The 20,526-nt window shown below is 40.0% G+C and overlaps 1 protein-coding gene across 1 annotated transcript; it reads right to left on the minus strand.

Moving 5' to 3' along the window:
• Nucleotides 1-19,347: 19,347 nt before the first annotated feature.
• LOC128093927 (olfactory receptor 502-like) lies at nt 19,348-20,293 on the minus strand. The gene has a single exon (XM_052711843.1). It carries the CDS (start codon nt 20,290-20,292, stop codon nt 19,348-19,350), a length of 945 nt encoding a protein of 314 aa, XP_052567803.1. The 5' UTR covers nt 20,293.
• Between the last annotated feature and the right edge of the window lie 233 nt (nt 20,294-20,526).

A 20,526-nucleotide genomic window follows, 5' to 3' on the forward strand; every position in this document is an offset into this window, starting at 1 on the left:
TTGTATCTTCATAGGCATTTCCTTCTTTAAGTTGGGAAAGTTTTCTTCTATGATCTTGTTGAATATATTTTCTGTGCCCTTGAGTTGGTATTCTTCTCCTTCTTCTACCCCTATTATTCATAGGTTTGGTCTTTTCATGGTGTCCCAAATTTCTTGGACATTTTGGTTCATGACTTTGTTGGCTTTAGTGTTTTCTTTGACTGATGAATCTATTTCTTCTACTGTATCTTCAACGCCAGAGATCCTCTCTTCCATCTCTTGCATTCTGTTGGTTATACTTGCATCTGAAGTTCCCGATCATTTACTCAGATTTTCTATTTCCAGCATTCCCTCTGTTTGTGTCTTCTTCATTTTTTCTATTTCCCTTTTCAGGTCTTGGACTGTTTCCTTCATTTGTTTCATTGCTTTTTCTTGATTTTCTTTCAGTACTTTATTGTTTTCTTGCAGGACTTTATTGATTTCTTCTAATTTGTTTGCCCTTTCTTCTAATTATTTACAGCGTTCTTCCCAATTTTTTGTCTTTTCCTCTACACAAGCCTCTAGCTTCTTCATGATGTTATTCATAAGGCTGTTTTCTTCTGCTTCTTCCAATTTCTGATGTTCAGGTCTAGGTGTTGGAGGAGGGCTAGGTTCTGGTGATGCTGTATTGCTATTCATTTTGTTGTATGTATTTCTGCCTTGATGTCTGCCCATCTCCTTGTGGTTCGTTCTTGGCCTTATCAGCACACTTGGTTCAGACAGAACTGACAGATTCAGGAAGTCTCTCTCTCTTGTCCAGATGGGAGCTCTCTTGTCCAATTGGGAACCCAGGGCAGGATGGAAACCCTTGTCCAGAAGGAAAGTCCAGGGCAGGATGGGAGCTCTTGTCCAGACAGGAAGTCCGGGGCAGATTGGGCGCTCTTGTCCAGAAGGGAAGTCCAGGGCAGGATGGGCACTCTTGTCCAGAAGGGAAGTCCAGGGCAGGATGGGAGCTCTTCTCTCTCTCTCTCTGTCTGTCTCTCTCTGTCTGTCTCTCTCTGTCTCTGTCTGTCTCTCTGTCTCTCTGTCTCTCTGTCTCTCTGTCTCTCTGTCTCTCTCTGTCTCTCTCTCTCTCTCTCTCTCTCTCTCTCTCTCTCTCTCCTCCAGAAGGGAAGTCAGGGGCAGGATGGGAGCTGGGGGCTGGCCTCTAAGTCTCAGGAAGTGGCTGGGGTCTCAGGCGGATGGGCGTGGGGGCATGACGTGGAGATTGCAGGGTCTGCCGGGGGTCTTGGAGAAGGGGATTCTTCCTGGTGGGGTAGAAGAGAACCTGCCCAGTGGCCAGAACCTGGGGCCAAGTTGGGTAGGTCTTCCCAGGAGTGGCTGGTGCCCAGGGATGGGGTCCCAGCCCAGCTAGGGCACTCACCTGTGCTCCAGAAGGGAAGTCTGGGGCAAGATGGGAGCTGGGGACCAGCCTCTAAGTCTCAGGAAGAGGCTGGGGTCTCCGGCGGATGGGCGTGGGGGAAGGGCATGGAGATTGCAGGGTCTGCTGGGGATCTTCGAGAAGTGGATCCTTCCTGGTGGGGCTAGAAGGGAGCCTGCCCAGTGGCCAGAACCTGGGACCAAGTTGGGCAGGTCTTCCCAGGAGTGGCTGGTGCCCAGGGATGGGGTCCAGGCCCAGCTAGGGCACTCACCTGTGCTCCAGAAGGGAAGTCCGGGGCAAGATGGGCAGAGGCAGTTTCTTAACTGCTGTCCTCTGTTCCCAGATAACTCTAGCTCATATCAAATTGAAAAAAAAATTCTAACCCTCACATCATCTCACTAGGCTGCAGGATGTCAGGAGGCTCATTCCCCCAGTATAAATGCTGACCCAGGTAGAGAGAGCAGAAAGGAGGATAGGGTGAATTAGCTCTCGACCCCATTTGTAGTGGGTAGCCATTCCAGCTTTGATCTGGAAGTTCCAACCCCCATTGAGACTTCGGCAACTGTCACGCCTACAAGGCGGGGCGAAAGGAGGTGCCTGGGGACCTGAGATCTGGATCGGCGGGTTCTCTCTCTGTTGCGGGACCCCGGACTGGAGAGGTGTACCAAGCAGAGCTCCAGAGAACACCGCTGGACTGCGATACACCTTCCCCAGACTCCGCGACCTACATATCCCTTAATTTGTAAGTTACGCCATTAAATAAATCTCCTTTTAACTACGTGGAGTGGCCTTAATAATTTCACCAATATCTGGCGCCCAACGTGGGGCACGAACCCACGACCCTGAGATTAAGAGTCTCATGCTCTACCGACTGAGCTACATCTTACTGGAAATATACGACCTTCCTAAGGTATATCTGGCCTGTACCATTTTGGCATTCATTGTAATAATCCACACAGTGTTCAAACACTGGTTTAATAACAAGAACAAAGATGAGTCATTATTGGGACTGATACAGGCTTTAAGCGAGAGCAATGAAGGCTTACAGAAAAAGATTCTATCTCTGGAATCTGCTTTAAGGGATAGCAATGAGACCTTAGAGAAAAAGATTCTTTCTCTGGAATCTGCTGATCAGGATTTACAAAACAGGCTTGTACCAAAAATTGATCTTATTGATAATAAATGTGAATATTTAATGGACAGAACACTAACTCTCCAGACACTATATAAGGAAGAAAGATTATCATTAATTGATAAAATAAGGTCCATGGAATCATGTGTTTCTGAGGAACATAAAAACTTCTATGATTCCATGAGGAATCTGGAGTCCCTTGCCAGAGAGGAGGCTCACTCCATAGAACAGACCCTAGGTGCTCGTTTGCAGGCCTTAGAAGAAACTCTCAGTAAACATGACAAGGGACCTAATAAGCAGAAGGGCAAGACCATAGAGGTTGTAACATCTCCAAATGGCTCTCACACAATGGCTTATCCTGTTATCATCCATGAGAAGCCAGCGGATGACACACACCCCGAGCCATATAATACATATACATTACAACCAATTTCAACAAGGGACTTTAAAAATATAAAGGAAGCAGTAGTTACATATGGGATACACTCCACGTACGTAAAACAGATGTTAAATTCGTGGTCTACCTCACATAGAATCATCCCAGATGACTGGCATCAGTTAATTTCAGCTGTTCTAGAATATAGCCAGCAGCTACAGTGGAAAAGCTGGTTGAGAGAAGAGGCAAAAATTTTAGAACAACAAGGTAAACTCAGAGGTTTCGTGATCTCCCAAGATCAAATACTTGGTGAGGGATGTTTTGCTGACAGGAATGTACAAGCCATTTATGATGAGCATACAATATCCCTATGCCGTACAGCAGCTCTAAACGCTTGGGAAAAAATTCCAGAACCTGGAAAACCAACTGAGGTATACACAAAGATATTTCAGGGACCACACGAACCCTTCACTGATTTTTTACAAAGACTGAACACAGCTATAACAAGAGCTGTATCAGATAAAGAATTAAGAAAAGTATTAACTGAGTCCTTGGCATTCAACAATGCTAATGCAGAATGCAGAAGAATACTTACACCATTAAAGATCAGATCAACTCCTTTGGAAGAATGGATTCAGTATACTAATGGTGTTGAGTCTCGTAACTACAGTAATGAGGCTTGGATTGGAGAGACAAATCCCAGAGGTGAAAGAAGGCCCCGTGTTACCAAATGTTTTACATGTGGTACACCAGGTCATATAAGTAAAAACTGTACGTGGGGTACTCCTAGGAGTAATATTCCTTTTAGGAATAGCCTAAACAGGAGACCCCAACCACCTCCCGGATTATGTAGAAGGTGTGGCAAAGGCCGATATTGGACCAGTGAGTGCAGATCGAAAATAGATATACGAGGTAACCCTTTACTGGTGGGAAACGCCTCAGGGGGCCTCTTGCAGGCCCCCAAATCCAATGTAGTACGAACATTCCCAGCCACTGTGGAAGAAATTCCTCTCCAAGACAACTGAATAAACCAATGCCTAATGTAAAAACCGATACTGCAATGGATGATAAAACAGCTCTGATGGATGGATCACAGTTTACAAAGAACACTATAAAACAAATATTTTGGCAGACTTCCATAAATGATCAAAGACCAAAGCTTAGAATTCGAATTAATGGCCTGGTTATGGAGGGACTGGTAGACACAGGTGCAGATGTGACTATAATTACACCAAAATCATGGCATCCAAATTGGCCTCTTCAAGAGGTAGATGTCCAACTTTTAGGGATTGGCACCCTATCTCAGATAAAACAGAGTTCGAGATGGGTTGAATGCATAGGGCCAGAAGGATAGAGAGGAAGGCTGAAGCCATATGTAGCAAATGTAGCAGTAAATCTTTGGGGCCGAGATCTGTTACAACAGTGGAATACCCAGATTAAAATTCCTACACTTTCAGAAAAAGAATACAGACAAATGCATGTTTCTAGGAATAATATCATCACATGCTATAAAAATCAGGCACCAACCATTCAGGCTGTTCACAAACAGAGCACAACTGCTGTTGAACCCTCAGAAGTACCAACTGCCTTACCTTTAAAATGGCTAACTAATAAACCTGTCTGGGTTGGACAATGGCCTTTGACAAAAGACAAGCTACAAGCTTTAGAACAGCTGGTTCAAGAGCAGTTAAATGCTCAACACATTGAAGAATCTACCAGCCCTTGGAATTCTCCTGTATTTGTTATTAAAAAAAAGTCTGGTAATTGGAGAATGCTGACAGATCTGAGAGCTATTAATAAAGTAATTCAGCCAATGGGCTCCCTACAGAGTGGGATGCCCTTGCCCTCTCTGCTACCTAAAGAATGGCCTATAATAGTTATTGACTTAAAAGACTGTTTCTTTACCATACCCTTACAAGAAAATGATAGAGAAAAATTTGCCTTCACAGTACCTAATTATAACAATTCTCAGCCAGTCAAGAGATATCAATGGAAGGTCCTCCCACAGGGAATGTTAAACAGCCCTACTTTGTGCCAATACTTTGTGCAGAAACCATTGGAGATAATTCGTGTAAAGTTTCCACAATCCATAATTTATCACTATATGGATGATTTCCTATTAGCTGATCCAAAGTTAGATACATTAGAAAGCATGTTTGAAGAAGTAAAAAAAGTTTTGCCTCGCTGGGGACTGCAAATTGCTCCTGAAAAAATACAAAGAGGAGATTCTATTAACTACTTAGGATATAAGATAGAGCTACAAAAAATTAGACCCCAAAAGGTACAGCTAAGGAGAGATCGGTTGAAGACTCTTAATGATTTTCAAAAGTTATTAGGAAGCATTTCCAACTTACTGGGCATCATGGGAATACCCAAAGATGGACTACAAAATTTGGCTAATACTCTAGAAGGGGACAAAGAATTAAATAGTCCAAGAGAATTATCAGCCGAAGCTGAGAAGGAATTGGCTCTAGTAGAAAAGACAATTCGAGAAGCACATGTGGATCATGTGGATCCAGAACTTAAATGCATTCTTGTCATATTCCCCTCCAGACATTCCCCAACAGGTATTTTGATGCAGAGGGAAGATATTATATTGGAATGGATATTCCTACCACGTAAACCAAATAAGAAATTAAAGACTTATATAGAAAAGATCTCTGATTTGATTCAAAAAGGTAAACTAAGACTTCGCCAGTTGACAGGAATGGACCCAGCAGAAATTGTAGTACCTTTAACTAATGAAGAAATTTCATCACTATGGAAAGATAATGAATACTGGCAGAGAGCCTGCAGTAACTTTTTGGGAGAGATTAACAACCACTATCCCAAAAGCAAGAGAATAGAATTCATAAAGAAGACTGAATGGGTCCTTCCTCACATTGTACGACAAAAGCCAATTTCTGGAGTCCTCACATTCTATACTGATGCAAATAAATCAGGGAAAGCAGGATATAAATCAGGAGACTTAAGTAAAGTGGTACAAAGTCCATACAGCTCTGTACAAAAGGCAGAACTGTATGCCATTCTTATGGTACTGATGGACTTCACAGAACCCCTCAATATAGTCACTGACTCTCAATATGCAGAGAGAGTTGTTTTACATATTAAACTGCTGAATTTATTCCTGATAATACAGAATTAACTTCATTATTCATACAATTGCAGGAAATCATCAGAAAAAGGGAACATCCTATATATATAACACATATCAGATCCCATACAGGTCTGCCAGGACCTCTAGCACAAGGTAATGATGAGATTGATCAGTTACTAATAGGTAATGTGCTAGAAGCTTCAGAATTTCATAAGAAATGCCATGTAAATAGCAAAGGTTTGAAGAAGGATTTCTCCATCACTTGGCAACAGGCTAAGGATATTGTGAAAAAATGTCCTACTTGTTCCATCTATAACCAACTTCCATTACCTGCAGGGAGCAATCCAAAAGGTATACAAAGAAATGAAATTTGGCAGATGGATGTGTTTCATTTTGCAGAATTTGGAAGATTAAAGTATGTACATCATACCATTGACACCTATTCAGGATTTCAGTGGGCAACTCCTATGAGTTCTGAAAAGGCTGATTCTGTGATTACACACCTATTAGAAGTTATGGCCATCATGGGAATACCTGTACAAATCAAGACAGACAATGCCCCAGCATATGTCTCCAATAAAATGAGACAATTCTTTGCTTATTACAATATAAAGCATGTTACAGGTATACCACACAATCCCACAGGCCAAGCAGTCATAGAAAGATCCAATCGAACTTTAAAAGATATGCTAAATAAACAGCAACGGGTAACAATGACTCCTAGAAATAGATTGCATAGTGCTTTATTAATCTTGAATTTTCTCAATGCTGATGAGAAAGGAACAACAGCTGCAGAGAGACATTGGACGACAGACAAAACTCCTGAGCTAAACCAACCAGTTTATTTCAAGGATGTGCTGACCTCAGAATGGAAACCTGGATATGTTCTACGTTGGGGAAGGGGTTTTGTCTTTGTTTCTGCAGGAGAAGAAAAGCTATGGATACCAACAAAATTAATAAAAATTCGATTCGAACAGGAAAAACCCCTTGATGAGGAGAAGTAAAAGATCATCCACCAATGTGACATCTCTACAAGTTGTAAGAAAAATTTAACAATCAAAGGTTGGGGTAGGGTTCTGTTTTTGTCTTTCCAGGATGATGGAAATACCCATCTTACAGAAGTCATAAGGCCTTGGATATCCGGATGTTTACAGCAGAAAGAAAGAATCTATTGGTACCAATCTACACACGGTAAAATCTCACTGTCTAATATCTATCTCTCTATCAATCTAGAAAAGTTGTGGTTCCAATTCAATTATAAGCCAAGCTGACTTTGGAGATGGAATTGGCTCACTCCTTCTCTAAACCCAAGCATATTGCTAAAAGGAAGTTTGAGAGATTCTTCAGTCCCATATCCGAAGAGCCCTCTGGTGTGGGACAGAAGGAAACCAATAAAAAGGGACCATTGTCTTCTAGATTCTAACTCTCTCCATGCTTACTCTTGATTTCTCAGAATCCTTTCTTACATGCTATGTCCTCTTTAAATCCAAACCTTCCATTTTGATAACAAATAAGTTTTTCTAATAGCAATCTCAGAAGTCTCCAGAAGGAAGATGGGGCCCCAACAACAACTCTACCCAATCCAGAATGATGCCATGGTAATCATCATCATACTACACTTCTTACCAGAATTTCAGACAATCTTACCCATTACTCTAAGACTTGCTGCAGAACCTACAGTTAGTCTAACTGAGATTTAACTATCTGAGCTTTCTCACAGTACCCAACAGAGATAACGTCACCCCCTAAACAGCAGGAAGTAATTCTAAGAAAACGATGCCCCTTCTCCCTTAGGTTTCATAATTCTCAGGGTTATGGATGATGGTTATAGGGTTGGGGGTGGAAGGAAATATTAAACTCAGTATTCTAAAAAAAAAAATGAAAAGAAGAAATGGAATGGATAGGTATAAGGTATTATGGTAGATTATTATGTATACTAGTAAACAAATTTAGTAAAACATCAGCCTTAAATAATTTGCACTGTAATTTGCACTGTTATGGATTCTTATATGTTGATACAAATGTAAACTATTTTTATATTCCTGTTTAAGATAATTTGTATATTGATACAAATACAGAACTATATTTGTTATAATGTACATATATTTCTACTCTTATTTGAAATATTTGTATATTGAAACAAATGTAAATTTATATCTGTCATACTTTATGTAGGTTCTACTTCTGTTTAGGATATTCGGTATATTGATATATATTTAAGATTATTGTCATATTGCATATCACACTACATACTCCTACCTCTGTTATAAATATCGATATATATTTAAGATTATTGTCATATTGCAATCGCACTATATACTCCTACCTCTGTTATAACATCTTGTGTATTGTCACAATTTTAAAGTCATCGTTCTTTACCATACACTTGCTTATAGACTGTTTACCTTGTTTACGTGAAGCCTTAGTCCTTAGGTTATTTCGGTAGATAAGACTTACAGATTTATAGTCACCTATGCTGGTCATCTCTATAGTTACGTTAGTTAGGTTATCCAGATTTACAGATACATAGGTCAGATGGACAGGTAATCTTCAAACACTTCATAGACCTAGAGAATATGGCATTTAAATAACTTAGAATTCTGTTGATGTGAGACACAATTGCTCCTGGCTGCACCAATTTGATCCCGAGAGAATGTTGGGCTTCTAAGACATTTCCATTTGGAAGTTTGTCTTCTTGGCACAAAATGGCCTACTGGGCAAAGAATTGCCCTTGCCTCGACGGCTGACAGTACAAATGCAATGCTATCCTTTCTGGACAAGCGGGACACAAGGAAAGCGACCACTGTACTCTGCCAAGACAGGGTAAGATGGTCTTTCAGAGTTCCTGCTTCTAAAAATGGTCTGTCAGATACTTTAGGCCTGTAGCCAATTTGAATGCACCAACAATGCTGAGAAACATTAGGTGACTGTCCAGGCTGCCAGCTGTCTTGGTCTACTCTCGCAAGATTCCCGAAAGTTGCTTGCATCCATCTACCATTCCTCAGGTACCATTATATTCCTTCTCAGGTCTTTGATGGGATTGAAGACTAGCAGTTATAGTTACAACTTAGTAGATAGAACATATTAAGTATTAGATTCAGGTTCTTTAGGATAGGACACCTTTTGGAATGATCTTTGTAACATGCCATTTACCTATGCTCTATACTTCTCTGGATTATAGTATGTGTTTCTTGCTTGATATTGTTTGCATTGGTTGTAGTTCCATCTTATCTAGGTCATTATCCCTCATTATTCCTGGACTATATTTGATAACCATTCCTTTGTATATAGTCTTGTATTAGGTTAGAACTTTCTTATTTAGACAAAAAGGGGGAGATGTAGTGGGTAGCTATTCCAGCTTTGATCTGGAAGTTCCAACCCCCATTGAGACTTCGGCAACTGTCACGCCTACAAGGCGGGGCGAAAGGAGGTGCCTGGGGACCTGAGATCTGGATCGGCGGGTTCTCTCTCTGTTGCGGGACCCCGGACTGGAGAGGTGTACCAAGCAGAGCTCCAGAGAACACCGCTGGACTGCGATACACCTTCCCCAGACTCCGCGACCTACATATCCCTTAATTTGTAAGTTACGTCATTAAATAAATCTCCTTTTAACTACGTGGAGTGGCCTTAATAATTTCACCAATACCCATTGAGCCACTGAAACTGGGAGCATGGGAGGGTGTTACTTCTTCAGTTGTGTTTGTAAGATTTATGGCAAGTGTTGCCCAAGGAGCTTCTGTTGGACCAAGGCCAGTGTTTAACTTTACTTCATTAGGAAGTTCAGGCTTACAGCTGCTTGTCTGTGCCTGTCTGGAGTTCTGGTGGAAGCTCCACATTATCTTCAGTAAATGAAAACATGAAACTCATGAGACTTATTGCTGTGTTATTCCTCAGGTCCTGAGGTACCCAAGAAGTTCATCACCTTTACTTTTGTAAGAGTCTCCATATTTTTTTAAAATAATGAACACCAAAAGTATTTATCCCAACCTTCATTCATTTTTAAAAAAGCTTAGCCTAATATAATCCAGCATGTCAGTTCAGAGGTTTAGGCTTCCATATTTAGTATGGAAGGAGCTTACTAAGGGCAATGTGTCAAAAACAGTCTCCTAGTGGAAGAGACTTCTACAAAGCTGACCACTTGCCTTCTCAAGGAGTGGGCCTTAAAGGATGGAAAATGTCTGTGATCATGACCTTTCCTTGGTCTGTAGAGACTGTTTACATGCTCTACAGCATATCCACAACCAGAAAAATCAATGATTTCAGACAGAGAAAGTATCTTTTGTCCTTAATTAACCTTTTTCATTCATTGAGGCTTTTTGTTTATTTAAGTTTACTAAGAACCTAGAAGTATGTGGAATATAGAGTCCAGAGAAAGATAAAGACATTTTGACCACCTAAATGAAACATATAGTGTTGTGAGGAAACAAGCCATAAATATATAAAAATCAGTACACTATGAATTAAGATATACTAAATTCCTGTAGTCAACTTAGTGTGGGCTGTGGGATAGTGTCTCATACTTAGATTGGGTCTTCCTATCTCAATTTATGCAATCTAGAAACTCACTCACAGACATGCCCAGAAGTTTACCTCACCGGTGATTCTAGATCCTGTCCAGCTGACAGTTAATATGGACCACCATGGTGACCATTTCAAAAATTCTAAGACATAGTAAGTGATGTAGATCTTTCAAGATGTAATGTAGGCTTTGAGAAAGGAAATACTTTCTTTAGGTTAATAGCTATGGCTGATGCATGGGGAAGCAATGAGAATAGAGTAAGTACAGATGAGGGAAGCTGTTTAGGGTTGTAGTAGGCTTTCCTATAAAAATAGAGTGCACAGACACACACCACACCCCCCCCCCACAACACATGTAAGTATTACTCATATATGCACACATTCAATAACTTGTCTCAAGAGAGATTTGACATAATTGTGCCTGAAATTTACATACACAGATAAATAAAGAGAGGGAGACTGGAAGGTGGAAAGAAGTGGCAGTAAAGACAAACAAATAGAGAAGGGAGGAGAGAGAGATTATATTATATTAGAGTCAGAAGTTCTCTTGAAGACTTCAATCATAAAGGCCTTTAGATGATTGGACTAGGACCATCCAGATGGTGAAGAATTATCTGTTTCAGTCAATGAGTACTAAATACTAATTGCATCTAAGATACTATCAGAGGCTCATGTTGAACCAATCATGTGGTCACTACATCCTAGTCAGGTCCACAAATACTATTAAACCTCTTAATGGCTCAATTTATTGTAAAGCAAATATGAAAAAGTTTGGCTTGGATTCTTGGTCAGTGAAGATGCAGAAGAGTGGTAGATTCATAGTGACAAGAATGTGCAAAGCTTTTTTTTTCTACTGTAAGAGTGCAGACAGAAGAAAAAGAGACAAATTACCTTCATGTTTCTGAGTCAACACGATGAGTAGATGATGTGGTTTATTAATGGAAAAGAATGAATTGATAGTAAAAGAGAGTGCAGAAAAGTGTAAATAAACACACTGTTAAATATTCAGAGCCTACTGAATCTGTGCTTTAGACAGTGTTTTAGTTAGGGTTGATATTGCTGTGAAGAGACACCATGACCATGGCAACTTTTTTTTTCTTTCATTTTTCTTTATTAAGAAATTTTCTACTCACTCCACATACTATCCACAGATTCCCCCCTTCCCTTCTCCCACCCAAAACCCTCTTTCCCAAGCCACCCCGCACCCCCACATTCCCCAAATCTAGGTCTCCCATGGGGAGTCAGCAGAGCCCAGCACACTGAGCCTAGGCAGGTCCAAGCCCCTTCCCACTGCATTGGTACTACAGATCATTTCCTAAATATAACACCAGTAGCACAGACACTGAGAGCAACAATTAATAAATGGGACCTTTTGAAACTGAGAAGCTTTTGTAGAGCAAAGGACACAGTAAATAAGACAAAACGACAGCCCACAGAATGGTAAAAGATCTTCATCAACCCCACATCTGTCAGAGCTCTAATCTCCAGAATATATAAAGAACTCAAGAAACTAGATATCAAAATACCTAACAATCCAATTAAAAAATGGGCTACAGAGCTAAAACGAGAATTCTCAACAGAAGAATCTTAAATGGCCAAAAGACATTTAAGGAATCGCTCAACATCCTTAGTCATTAGGGAAATGCAAATCAAAATGACTCTGAGATACTATCTTATACCCATCAGAAGGGCTAAGATCAAAAACACTGAAGACAGCTTATGTTGGAGAGGATGTGGAGCAAGGGGAACACTCCTACACTTTTGGTGGGAATACAAACTTGTACAGCCACTTTGGAAATCAGTATGGCATTTTCTCAGAAAATTGGGAATCATTCTTCCTCAAGACCCAGCTATACCATTCTTTGCATATACCCAAGGAATGCTCAATCATACCACAAGGACACATGCTCAACTATATTCATATCAGCATTATTCATAATAACAAGAACCTGGAAACAACCTAGATGCCCCTCAACTGAAGAATGGATTAAGAAAATGTGGTACATATACACAATGGAGTACTGCTCAGCAGAGACATCATTAAGTTTGCAGGCAAATGGATGGAACTAGAAAATATCTTGAGTGAGGTAACCCAAACTTAGAAGGACAAACATGGTATGGACTCACTCATAAGTGGATACTAGATGTAAAGCAAAGGATAACCAACCACACTGCAACCCATAGGTCCAGGGAGGCTAGCTAGCAGGGAGGACACTAAGAAGGATGAATGGATCACCCAGAAGAGGAGAAATAGATGAGATCTACATGAGCAAACTGGAGGTAAGGGGAGTAATGGAGGAAAAAGAATGGGGGATGAGGACACAGGGGAACAGGAGGTTTGAGCTGGAACAGGGACAGAGTGGGAGAGCAAGGAAAGCTATACCATGATAAATGAAGACATCATGGGAATAGGGAGAAACAGAGTGCTAATAGTTCCCAGTAATCCACAAGGATGATTCCACCATAGACTACTGGCAATAGTTAGTAGGGTGCCTGAGGTGGCCGACTCTGGTGATTAGATGGCTGAATACCCTAACTGTCATCATAGAGCCCTCATCCAGTGACTGATGGAAGCAGATGCAGAGATCCATGGCCACATGCCAGGCCAAGCTCCAGGAGTCCAATCGATGAGAGAGAGGAGGGATTGTATGAGCAAGTGACATTGAGACCATGATGGGAAAAAGTACAGAGACAACTATCCAAACTAGTGGAAACGCATGTATTGTGGAACAATAGCTGAGGAGTCCCCATGGGACTGGACGAGGCCCTCTGGATAGGTGAGACAGTTGTTTAGCTTGAACTGTTTAGGAGGCCCCAGGCAGTGGGATGGGGACCCATCCCTGGTGCATGAGCCGGCTTTTTGGAGCCTAGTGCCTGTGGTGAGATACTTTTCACAGCCTTGGTACATGGAGGAGGGGCTTGGACCTGCCTCAACTGAATGTACCAGGCTCTGCTGACTCCCCATGGGAGATGTTGCCTTAGAGGAGGTGGGGATGGGGGGTGGGTTGGAGGGAATGCTGGGAGACAGGAGGAGGGAAGAGAGGGAAATATGTGGTTGGTATATAAAATGAATAGAAAATCTCTCAATAATAATTATAAGTAATAATAAAAAAGAAATACAAATTAGTAGTTAGTCATCTAGCAATCAAATTTATGGCCATGTTAAGTGTGTTTTCAAGGTCAAACATATGTATTTTAGATAGACCGATGGTCTTCAGACACTTCAGAAATCTACAGAATATGGCATTTAAGGTGTTTTAATGACATAAGGCTTTTCATGACAGTGAGACACATCTGCTCTTAGCAGCACCAATTTATTTAAAAAAGAGATGATGGGCATCAAAGAACCTACATACGGAGTTTGCTTTCAATGTGGCAAAGCTAAGCATTTGTGCACAAAACTGCCCTTGCTTTGAATGGTACCAGTGTACAGTCCAAATTGGACAAGCAGGACCCAAAAGAAGCTGACTGCTGAACATTACCAAGACAAGGTAAGACAAGTTTTCAAAATTTCCTACATCACAAAAATGTCTGTCAGATATTCTAGGCCCGAAGATCAAAGATGGATGCCCCATCATTACGGAGGGACCTTGATGACTGTCCCAGCAGCCAGATGTCTCTGTCATTTCCATAGTTTTAGAGGTTGATTGCTCAGCAATTCCTGTTTACTCAGGTAACATTATATTTTTCTCAGGTGTCTGATGGGGTTGAAGACTAGATAGTTATATTACAGTTTTCCTTGTTACCAAATCTGAAAAAGAAACTCACAAAAGTGGTGCAAAATGTAGAAGGTTGAGGGACATAAAACCTTAAGTTGTTTATCTAAGAAAATGTTTTGAGATTTAAAAAGATATTTTTAGGATGATAATACGAGTTATGATAGAAAATGGTTTAGGTACAAAACTTTGAACTCATCAAGATAAGATAGATAATAGAGTAATTTCTCCAAATTTTCGAAATACAAATGGACTGGACAATATGAGTATAATTCCTACTTCATAATTATTCTTATTGTATATAATATTCCTGCATTATAGTTAAAACCTTTCCTTTTTATTTTGGCAAAAGGGATAAATGTTGTGGGATATTTGTACACTGTGTGAAGATGTATTGCTGTGACTGGTTTAATAAAAAGCTGAATGGCCAATAGTGAGGCAGGAGGTATAGGCAAGACTTCCACTTGGAGAGAGAACTCTGGGAAGAAGAAAGGTGGAGTTGTCAGCCAGGCTTGGAGGAAGCAGTATAGGCAGTATGGAGATGAGGAAATGAATCACGTGCCAGAGTATAGATTTAAAAATATGGGTTAATTTAAGTTATAGAAACTAGTTAGGAACAAGTCTAAACCAAGGCCAAGTTTTCATAATTAGTAATAAGTTTCCATGTCATTATTTGGGGCTGGTAGAGGTAAAGAAAGTTTTACTACCCTGAAAGGCTTTATGCAAGGTAATAGAGGTTAGATGTTTTTAGATAACTTTAACACCTATCATTAGAGGATAATGACTAGGAAGTGAACTCTAGGTCTCTAGAAGACAGAGACCATGTAAATCAGTTATATAAATAAATAGAAAATAAGGACACCATGGATTGAAGAATATTAGGACATAGAACTTTATTACTGTTAGATGGGGATCAATCAAAGAGGAGGGGATGCCTTGACTCCCATGGCCCAGATGTGTTGAATGCATTTTGTAATTCACAGTATTCTGTTGAGGTTCCAAAATTAAGTAAGAAAGTAGAGGCTAATATATGTAGCAGTAAAATCTGTTACTAATACTGTGGCCACTGCTATCATAGGAATAGACATTGTAAGATTCAAGACCCAGGTAAATGAGAGAGATTTCTTTAGTTCACATAGATAAGCTCTCTCCAATATCATTTTTTCTTTTGAAAAAGTTAATTTTCTATTATTTTTATGTATATGTGTGATTTGCCAGCATGGATATACACCATGCACATGCCTATTCCCTACAGAAGGCAAAAGAGTGGGTTGAATCTACTAGAATTGGAATTATAGATGGTTGTGTGCCACAATGTGAATTCTGGAAAGTAGTATGTACTCTTAATCACTAAGCCATCTCTCTATTCCATCCAGTGTCCTCTTAATTCTAATCTGTATCTCCTTGTCTTGTAGTATTTTTGTCTGTCTAGCCTGCTTCTTTATTTCTCTCTCTCTCTCTCTCTCTCTCTCTCTCTCTCTCTCTCTCTCTCTGTGTTTAAGAGCACAAATTATGAGAATTGGTTCTTTCTTCCCACCATTTAGATCCTTGGGATCAAAGCCATATTATCAGGCATGGTGGCAATGATTTTATCTGCTAAACATTTGCTTTTTCATCTTAACAACTCTCATGTTGGGAGCTTTATAGCAACCTTTCCTGACAATTTGTTCCTAGTTTTATCACTCCACAGTCATCTCAAAATATCTGGTGAAAATTTAAGCATCTGACTACACGATTCCTTAGAACTTTAGTCATGTAAACCCCAAATTCCTGAACATAAAGTTTGACCTCCCCATAAACACTGAATCCACATCTCTGAGGTCAGAATATCCAACTGTTTTCTGAATTTTGCATTAGGCATTAACTGAGCATGGATATCTGAGAAATAATAAATTAATGACCAGTAAGATACATTAAATTACATATCAATGAAGATTTCAGGCTTATTCTTTACATATTTGAAGACAGCTGAGAGAAGGCATCAAAAATCAGTAGTGTCTTTCTTTATGAGTTAAAATTATTTCTGGAACATTGTATCAGCTTTGGAATTATTTTACAGGTAGATACAGGAAAACCATTGAGGTATTAATTCCATCTAGATGTATTTTTTGAGTATTTATTGTATTGTAGCACCAAGTAGACATTAAAGATATATTTCTGAATAAAACAGTTCTCATGAAATTGATACCTCAGTGGTGAGTAGACTAGAAAAGAATTAACCTTTGAGACTTAGAAGTTGGTGGAGAAGAATAACTGGAGCTTGTATGAATGGTAAAGGTAGCTGTGGCAGGGCTGGATGGTATTAGCTGAGGGCTGGTTGGTGTTAGCTGTGGCAGGACTGTGTGGCATTAGCTTGTGTAGGTTAGGAATGAAATCCCCATGGGGCAAATGACATTTGAGCAGGAAACTAAGAAGGGCTTGTAGGTATGGAGAGTGGGCAAATAGCTTCCAGATGGAAAATTGCAAGTTCACTCATCCTTATAACCTCAAGAAACAAAAAGTAAGTCAGGACAATCCAAGGAAAGATTCACAGTAAGAATCTGGAGTCTCTTCTAAAGTGAATGGAAAGAATTAAAATTTTAAAATAGAAGTAGCCTAATATAACTATATTTTTAAAGTGTTGTGCAGACAACTTGTCTTGTGAACACTTCAAGTACAATAACCATCAGTCTGGAAAGACATGACTACTGGTGCTATAGTGGCAAATATCATGGAAATAAACATCACTTTTCTTACTGGATCTAAGTCTAACTCCACAAGATGAAGTTCACAACTAACATGACTCTCAGGGCCAAAAACCTGTACTAGACAGGTCATAGGCCATAGGGAAGAACCCACCATCATTATTCCCCTAAATGGACATAATATTAAGCTAATTTGCAATGACTTATCATCATACCTAGAGATCATCTCCCAACCCTCATCAGCACAGCTTCTTTTTGCAGTAGATGGTGATTAACATACAACTTATGAACATGCAGAGAATTAGAGACTGTGGAAGACTCAGCACTATATCTGTATCATATCCCTGGTTCTCCAAGGTCAGGAATCTTTGTGAAAGAGTGTGTGGAAAGATTGTAAAAGCCAGAGCTGATAGATGGCTACAAATAAACAATGCTTTCATATTGGTAGGCTTGGATTGCAGCTCTGTAAGGCCACCTCCAGGGTTCTGGTCAGAAGCCACAGTGAAGCAAAGGGAACTTAGGATATTTAAAACTCACATGTGTGCTGTTCCAGTCATATCTCTTTATTTTTCTGTGTCAAGTTTCAAATGTTTCCAGTTTATATACACATACAACACATTTCTTTAGCAATAGAAAGGTTACAAGGCTTTTTTTTTAACCTCAGGGTCATAAAGCAGATAAGAGTTATGTAAAGAGATGACTTGTCACCTCTTTTTTTATGGCTGGTGGCAGGTGTGGCTGTAAGAAGTTCTGTTTAACTCTTAAAGGGGAAGGGATCATAAAGGGGAAAAATTAAACCAATATAGAAATCTAAGAAGGAAAAGGGGAATTCGTGTATTATTCTACATTCCTTAAATGTGACTAGATAGATAAGCTAAAAGTTTGTGACTGATAAAACACGAAAAAGGCAAAATGCAGCAGATGATGCTTCTCTCCTGGTATGCAGGGAATGCAGCTGTGCCCAGGGGGCTGTGTCAGTGTAACCATGCAACCCATGTAAACCACAGGGGAAGTGTGCAGTGTTTGATTTGCATCAGCATATTAACCAAATGTTAACTGGCAGTGAAGAGCCTTTTAGATCTAAAAAATGCATCTTTTACCCTAACTGGTTAGAACAAAGAGAGGACCTATAACTATTTTGTACAAAATCTGGACCTGACACCTCCCAGCTGCTCTGGCCATCTGTTGCCACAGTGACTGTGTGAGAAGATTACCTCTCTCTGGAGCTGCTCAATTCAGTTAACAACCTCTTTCAGTTAATCACACAAATCTCAGGGCTAAAACATAAACAGTTAGTCTCCTAAGCTAAAATCTTGCATCAATGTACCGAGGTGAAAGTGTTAATAGCCTTCTGAGGTCAAAGCAGGGATACCTGAGTTGTACTTCCTGTTATTGGTAGGTGAGTGACTTTATGGTGCTCTGTTCTTCTTATCTCTGAGGGGCTTTGATTCAACAAATGCTGTAATTCTATCCTTGAGCCTATCTGTGAAAGTCCCATTTGTGATCTTTTCACATAAACACCTTGTCTGGCCAAGTTGTCCTGTCATAAAGATAATTGCAAAGAACAGACCTCTAAGTTTTTATTGGAATGTGGAATAATGATTTGACTGTGTGACTTATTTTTCTCACCAGAATTACACAGTGTGGGTGGAAGTTATCCTTCTATTAGTAAACAGGAATAATTGTACCCAACAAATGAGAAATACACTGCTAAGATTGTGGAACAAGTTCCAAAGCTGTTACGGGGAGAAGGCCAGGGCATCACACAAGAAATTTACAGTAAGAAGCCGTCATCAATTTAAAAGGTGGCAATTCTCATTGCCCTGTGTATGAGTTTGCCCTCCATCAGATATGTATATTTCTGCTCGGTGAACCTTCTAAATACCAGCTGTAATCTACTGTATAATTTAGTGGACTCCATCCTTTTTGGAAAAAACAGAATGATTGCAGATATGAACTCTTGTTACCTGTGTCAGTATGCAGAAGATAAAATCATACAAAGCCCCAGTATGGAGAGGGGACATGAGCATGAAGTTCATCTGTAGCTGAGGAGTTGACAATTGATACCTTCCAGGAGGTGGGTCAGTTTTTTTAAGGGTGTGGACCTACATGCTTCAGTGGAAGAATGTACACTTAAGGATGTACAGGTAGCACAAGTTGGTTTTGATAAAAAGAATAGTTGGGTGTGTAGGAAAGGGAGCTGTAATGAAAGGAGTTGGGAGAGGGTATGAACATGATCAAAATACATTGTACAATATTTTCAAAGACACATTAAAATATAAAAAAGAGAAATGCAATAAATACAGAATCTATACATACTGGGAGAAAAAGGAGGTGAAGACAAAAGGTATAACAAGAAGCCTAATAACCAAACCTGAGATAATGGTCCCATTGGTCTTGGGTAATTATCATTATTATATTAAGTTTTATGAAACAATAGATTGCCCTAAGAAAATATTTTCTTACCAAGCTGTCTCTTCAGAGCACTCTTAATTTCATTGTTCCTGAGGCTGTAGATGAGGGGGTTCAACATGGGGATCACCACCAGGTAGAACACAGACACCACCTTGTTCTGGTCTGTGGAGTAGCTGGACTTGGGCATCACATAAATGAATGTGATGGTCCCATAGAACAGAGTGACTGCAGTGAGGTGGGAGGTGCAGGTGGAGAAGGCCTTTTGGCGGCTCTCGGTGGAGCGCATCTTCAGGATGGTGATGAGGATGTAGGTATAGGAGATAGCAATGACAAACACTGTGATCATGGTTACTGATCCAGTAGAAAAAGAGGTAACAACTGCAGAGACACTGACATCAGAACAGGAGAGTTCAACTAAAGGAGCAAAATCACAGAAAAAGTGATTGATTCTGTTTGGTCCACAAAAGAGAAAAGAAAAGAAGGAAATGGTGAAGGAGGAAGCATTAAGAAAACCCCCTATGTAAGATCCTACAACTAGCTGGATACAGACTTGTGTAGACATTTTGTTTGAATAAAGCAATGGGTTACAAATTGCTACAAAGCGATCATAAGCCATGGCAGCCAGAAGGAAGCATTCAATTGTCCCAAAAAAGGCACCAGAGCCAAGCTGTATAGAACATCCAAGGTATGAGATGGTATTTTGATTTACCAAGAAATTGACAAGCATATTGGGTGTGACAGAAGATGAATAGCCTATGTCAGTAGAAGCCAAGTGACTGAGAAAAAAGTACATGGGGTGATGAAGCTGGGAAGAGACTCTGATGAGAAGGATAGTGCTGAGGTTCCCACACACAGTCACCAGGTAGATGCACAGGATGATGATGAAGAGGATGACTCTAAGGACCGGGTCATCTGTTAAGCCCAATAAAATGAATTCTGTCACTGCAGTGTGGTTCCCATCCTCCAGGAAAGCCATGGGACAGTGTAGCTGCTGCCAGAGCAAGGCTGTGATGGAGACATAATAGTAAGGGATTTATAAATAAGTCACTTCATTTTATTTGATGTATACATGGGAGAGAATTACTGACTAATATATTTTTTTAAAAAATTAGACCAATAATGAACATTTTACTAGGGTTATCATTATTTATACATTGTGTACAATAGTTCCTTTCAAATAATTTAAGCAGAAATGCTAGAAATTTAGTAA

The sequence above is a fragment of the Peromyscus californicus genome, unplaced genomic scaffold (genome assembly GCF_007827085.1).
Source record: "Peromyscus californicus insignis strain IS unplaced genomic scaffold, ASM782708v3 Scaffold_4__1_contigs__length_199733344, whole genome shotgun sequence".
NCBI classification, from domain to species: Eukaryota; Metazoa; Chordata; class Mammalia; order Rodentia; family Cricetidae; genus Peromyscus; species Peromyscus californicus.

What these genes read in the sequence shown, in the direction of transcription:
- LOC128093927 (XM_052711843.1), bottom strand. Translation starts at nt 20,292, where the DNA reads ATGGCTTTCCTGGAGGATGGGAACCACACTGCAGTGACAGAATTCATT.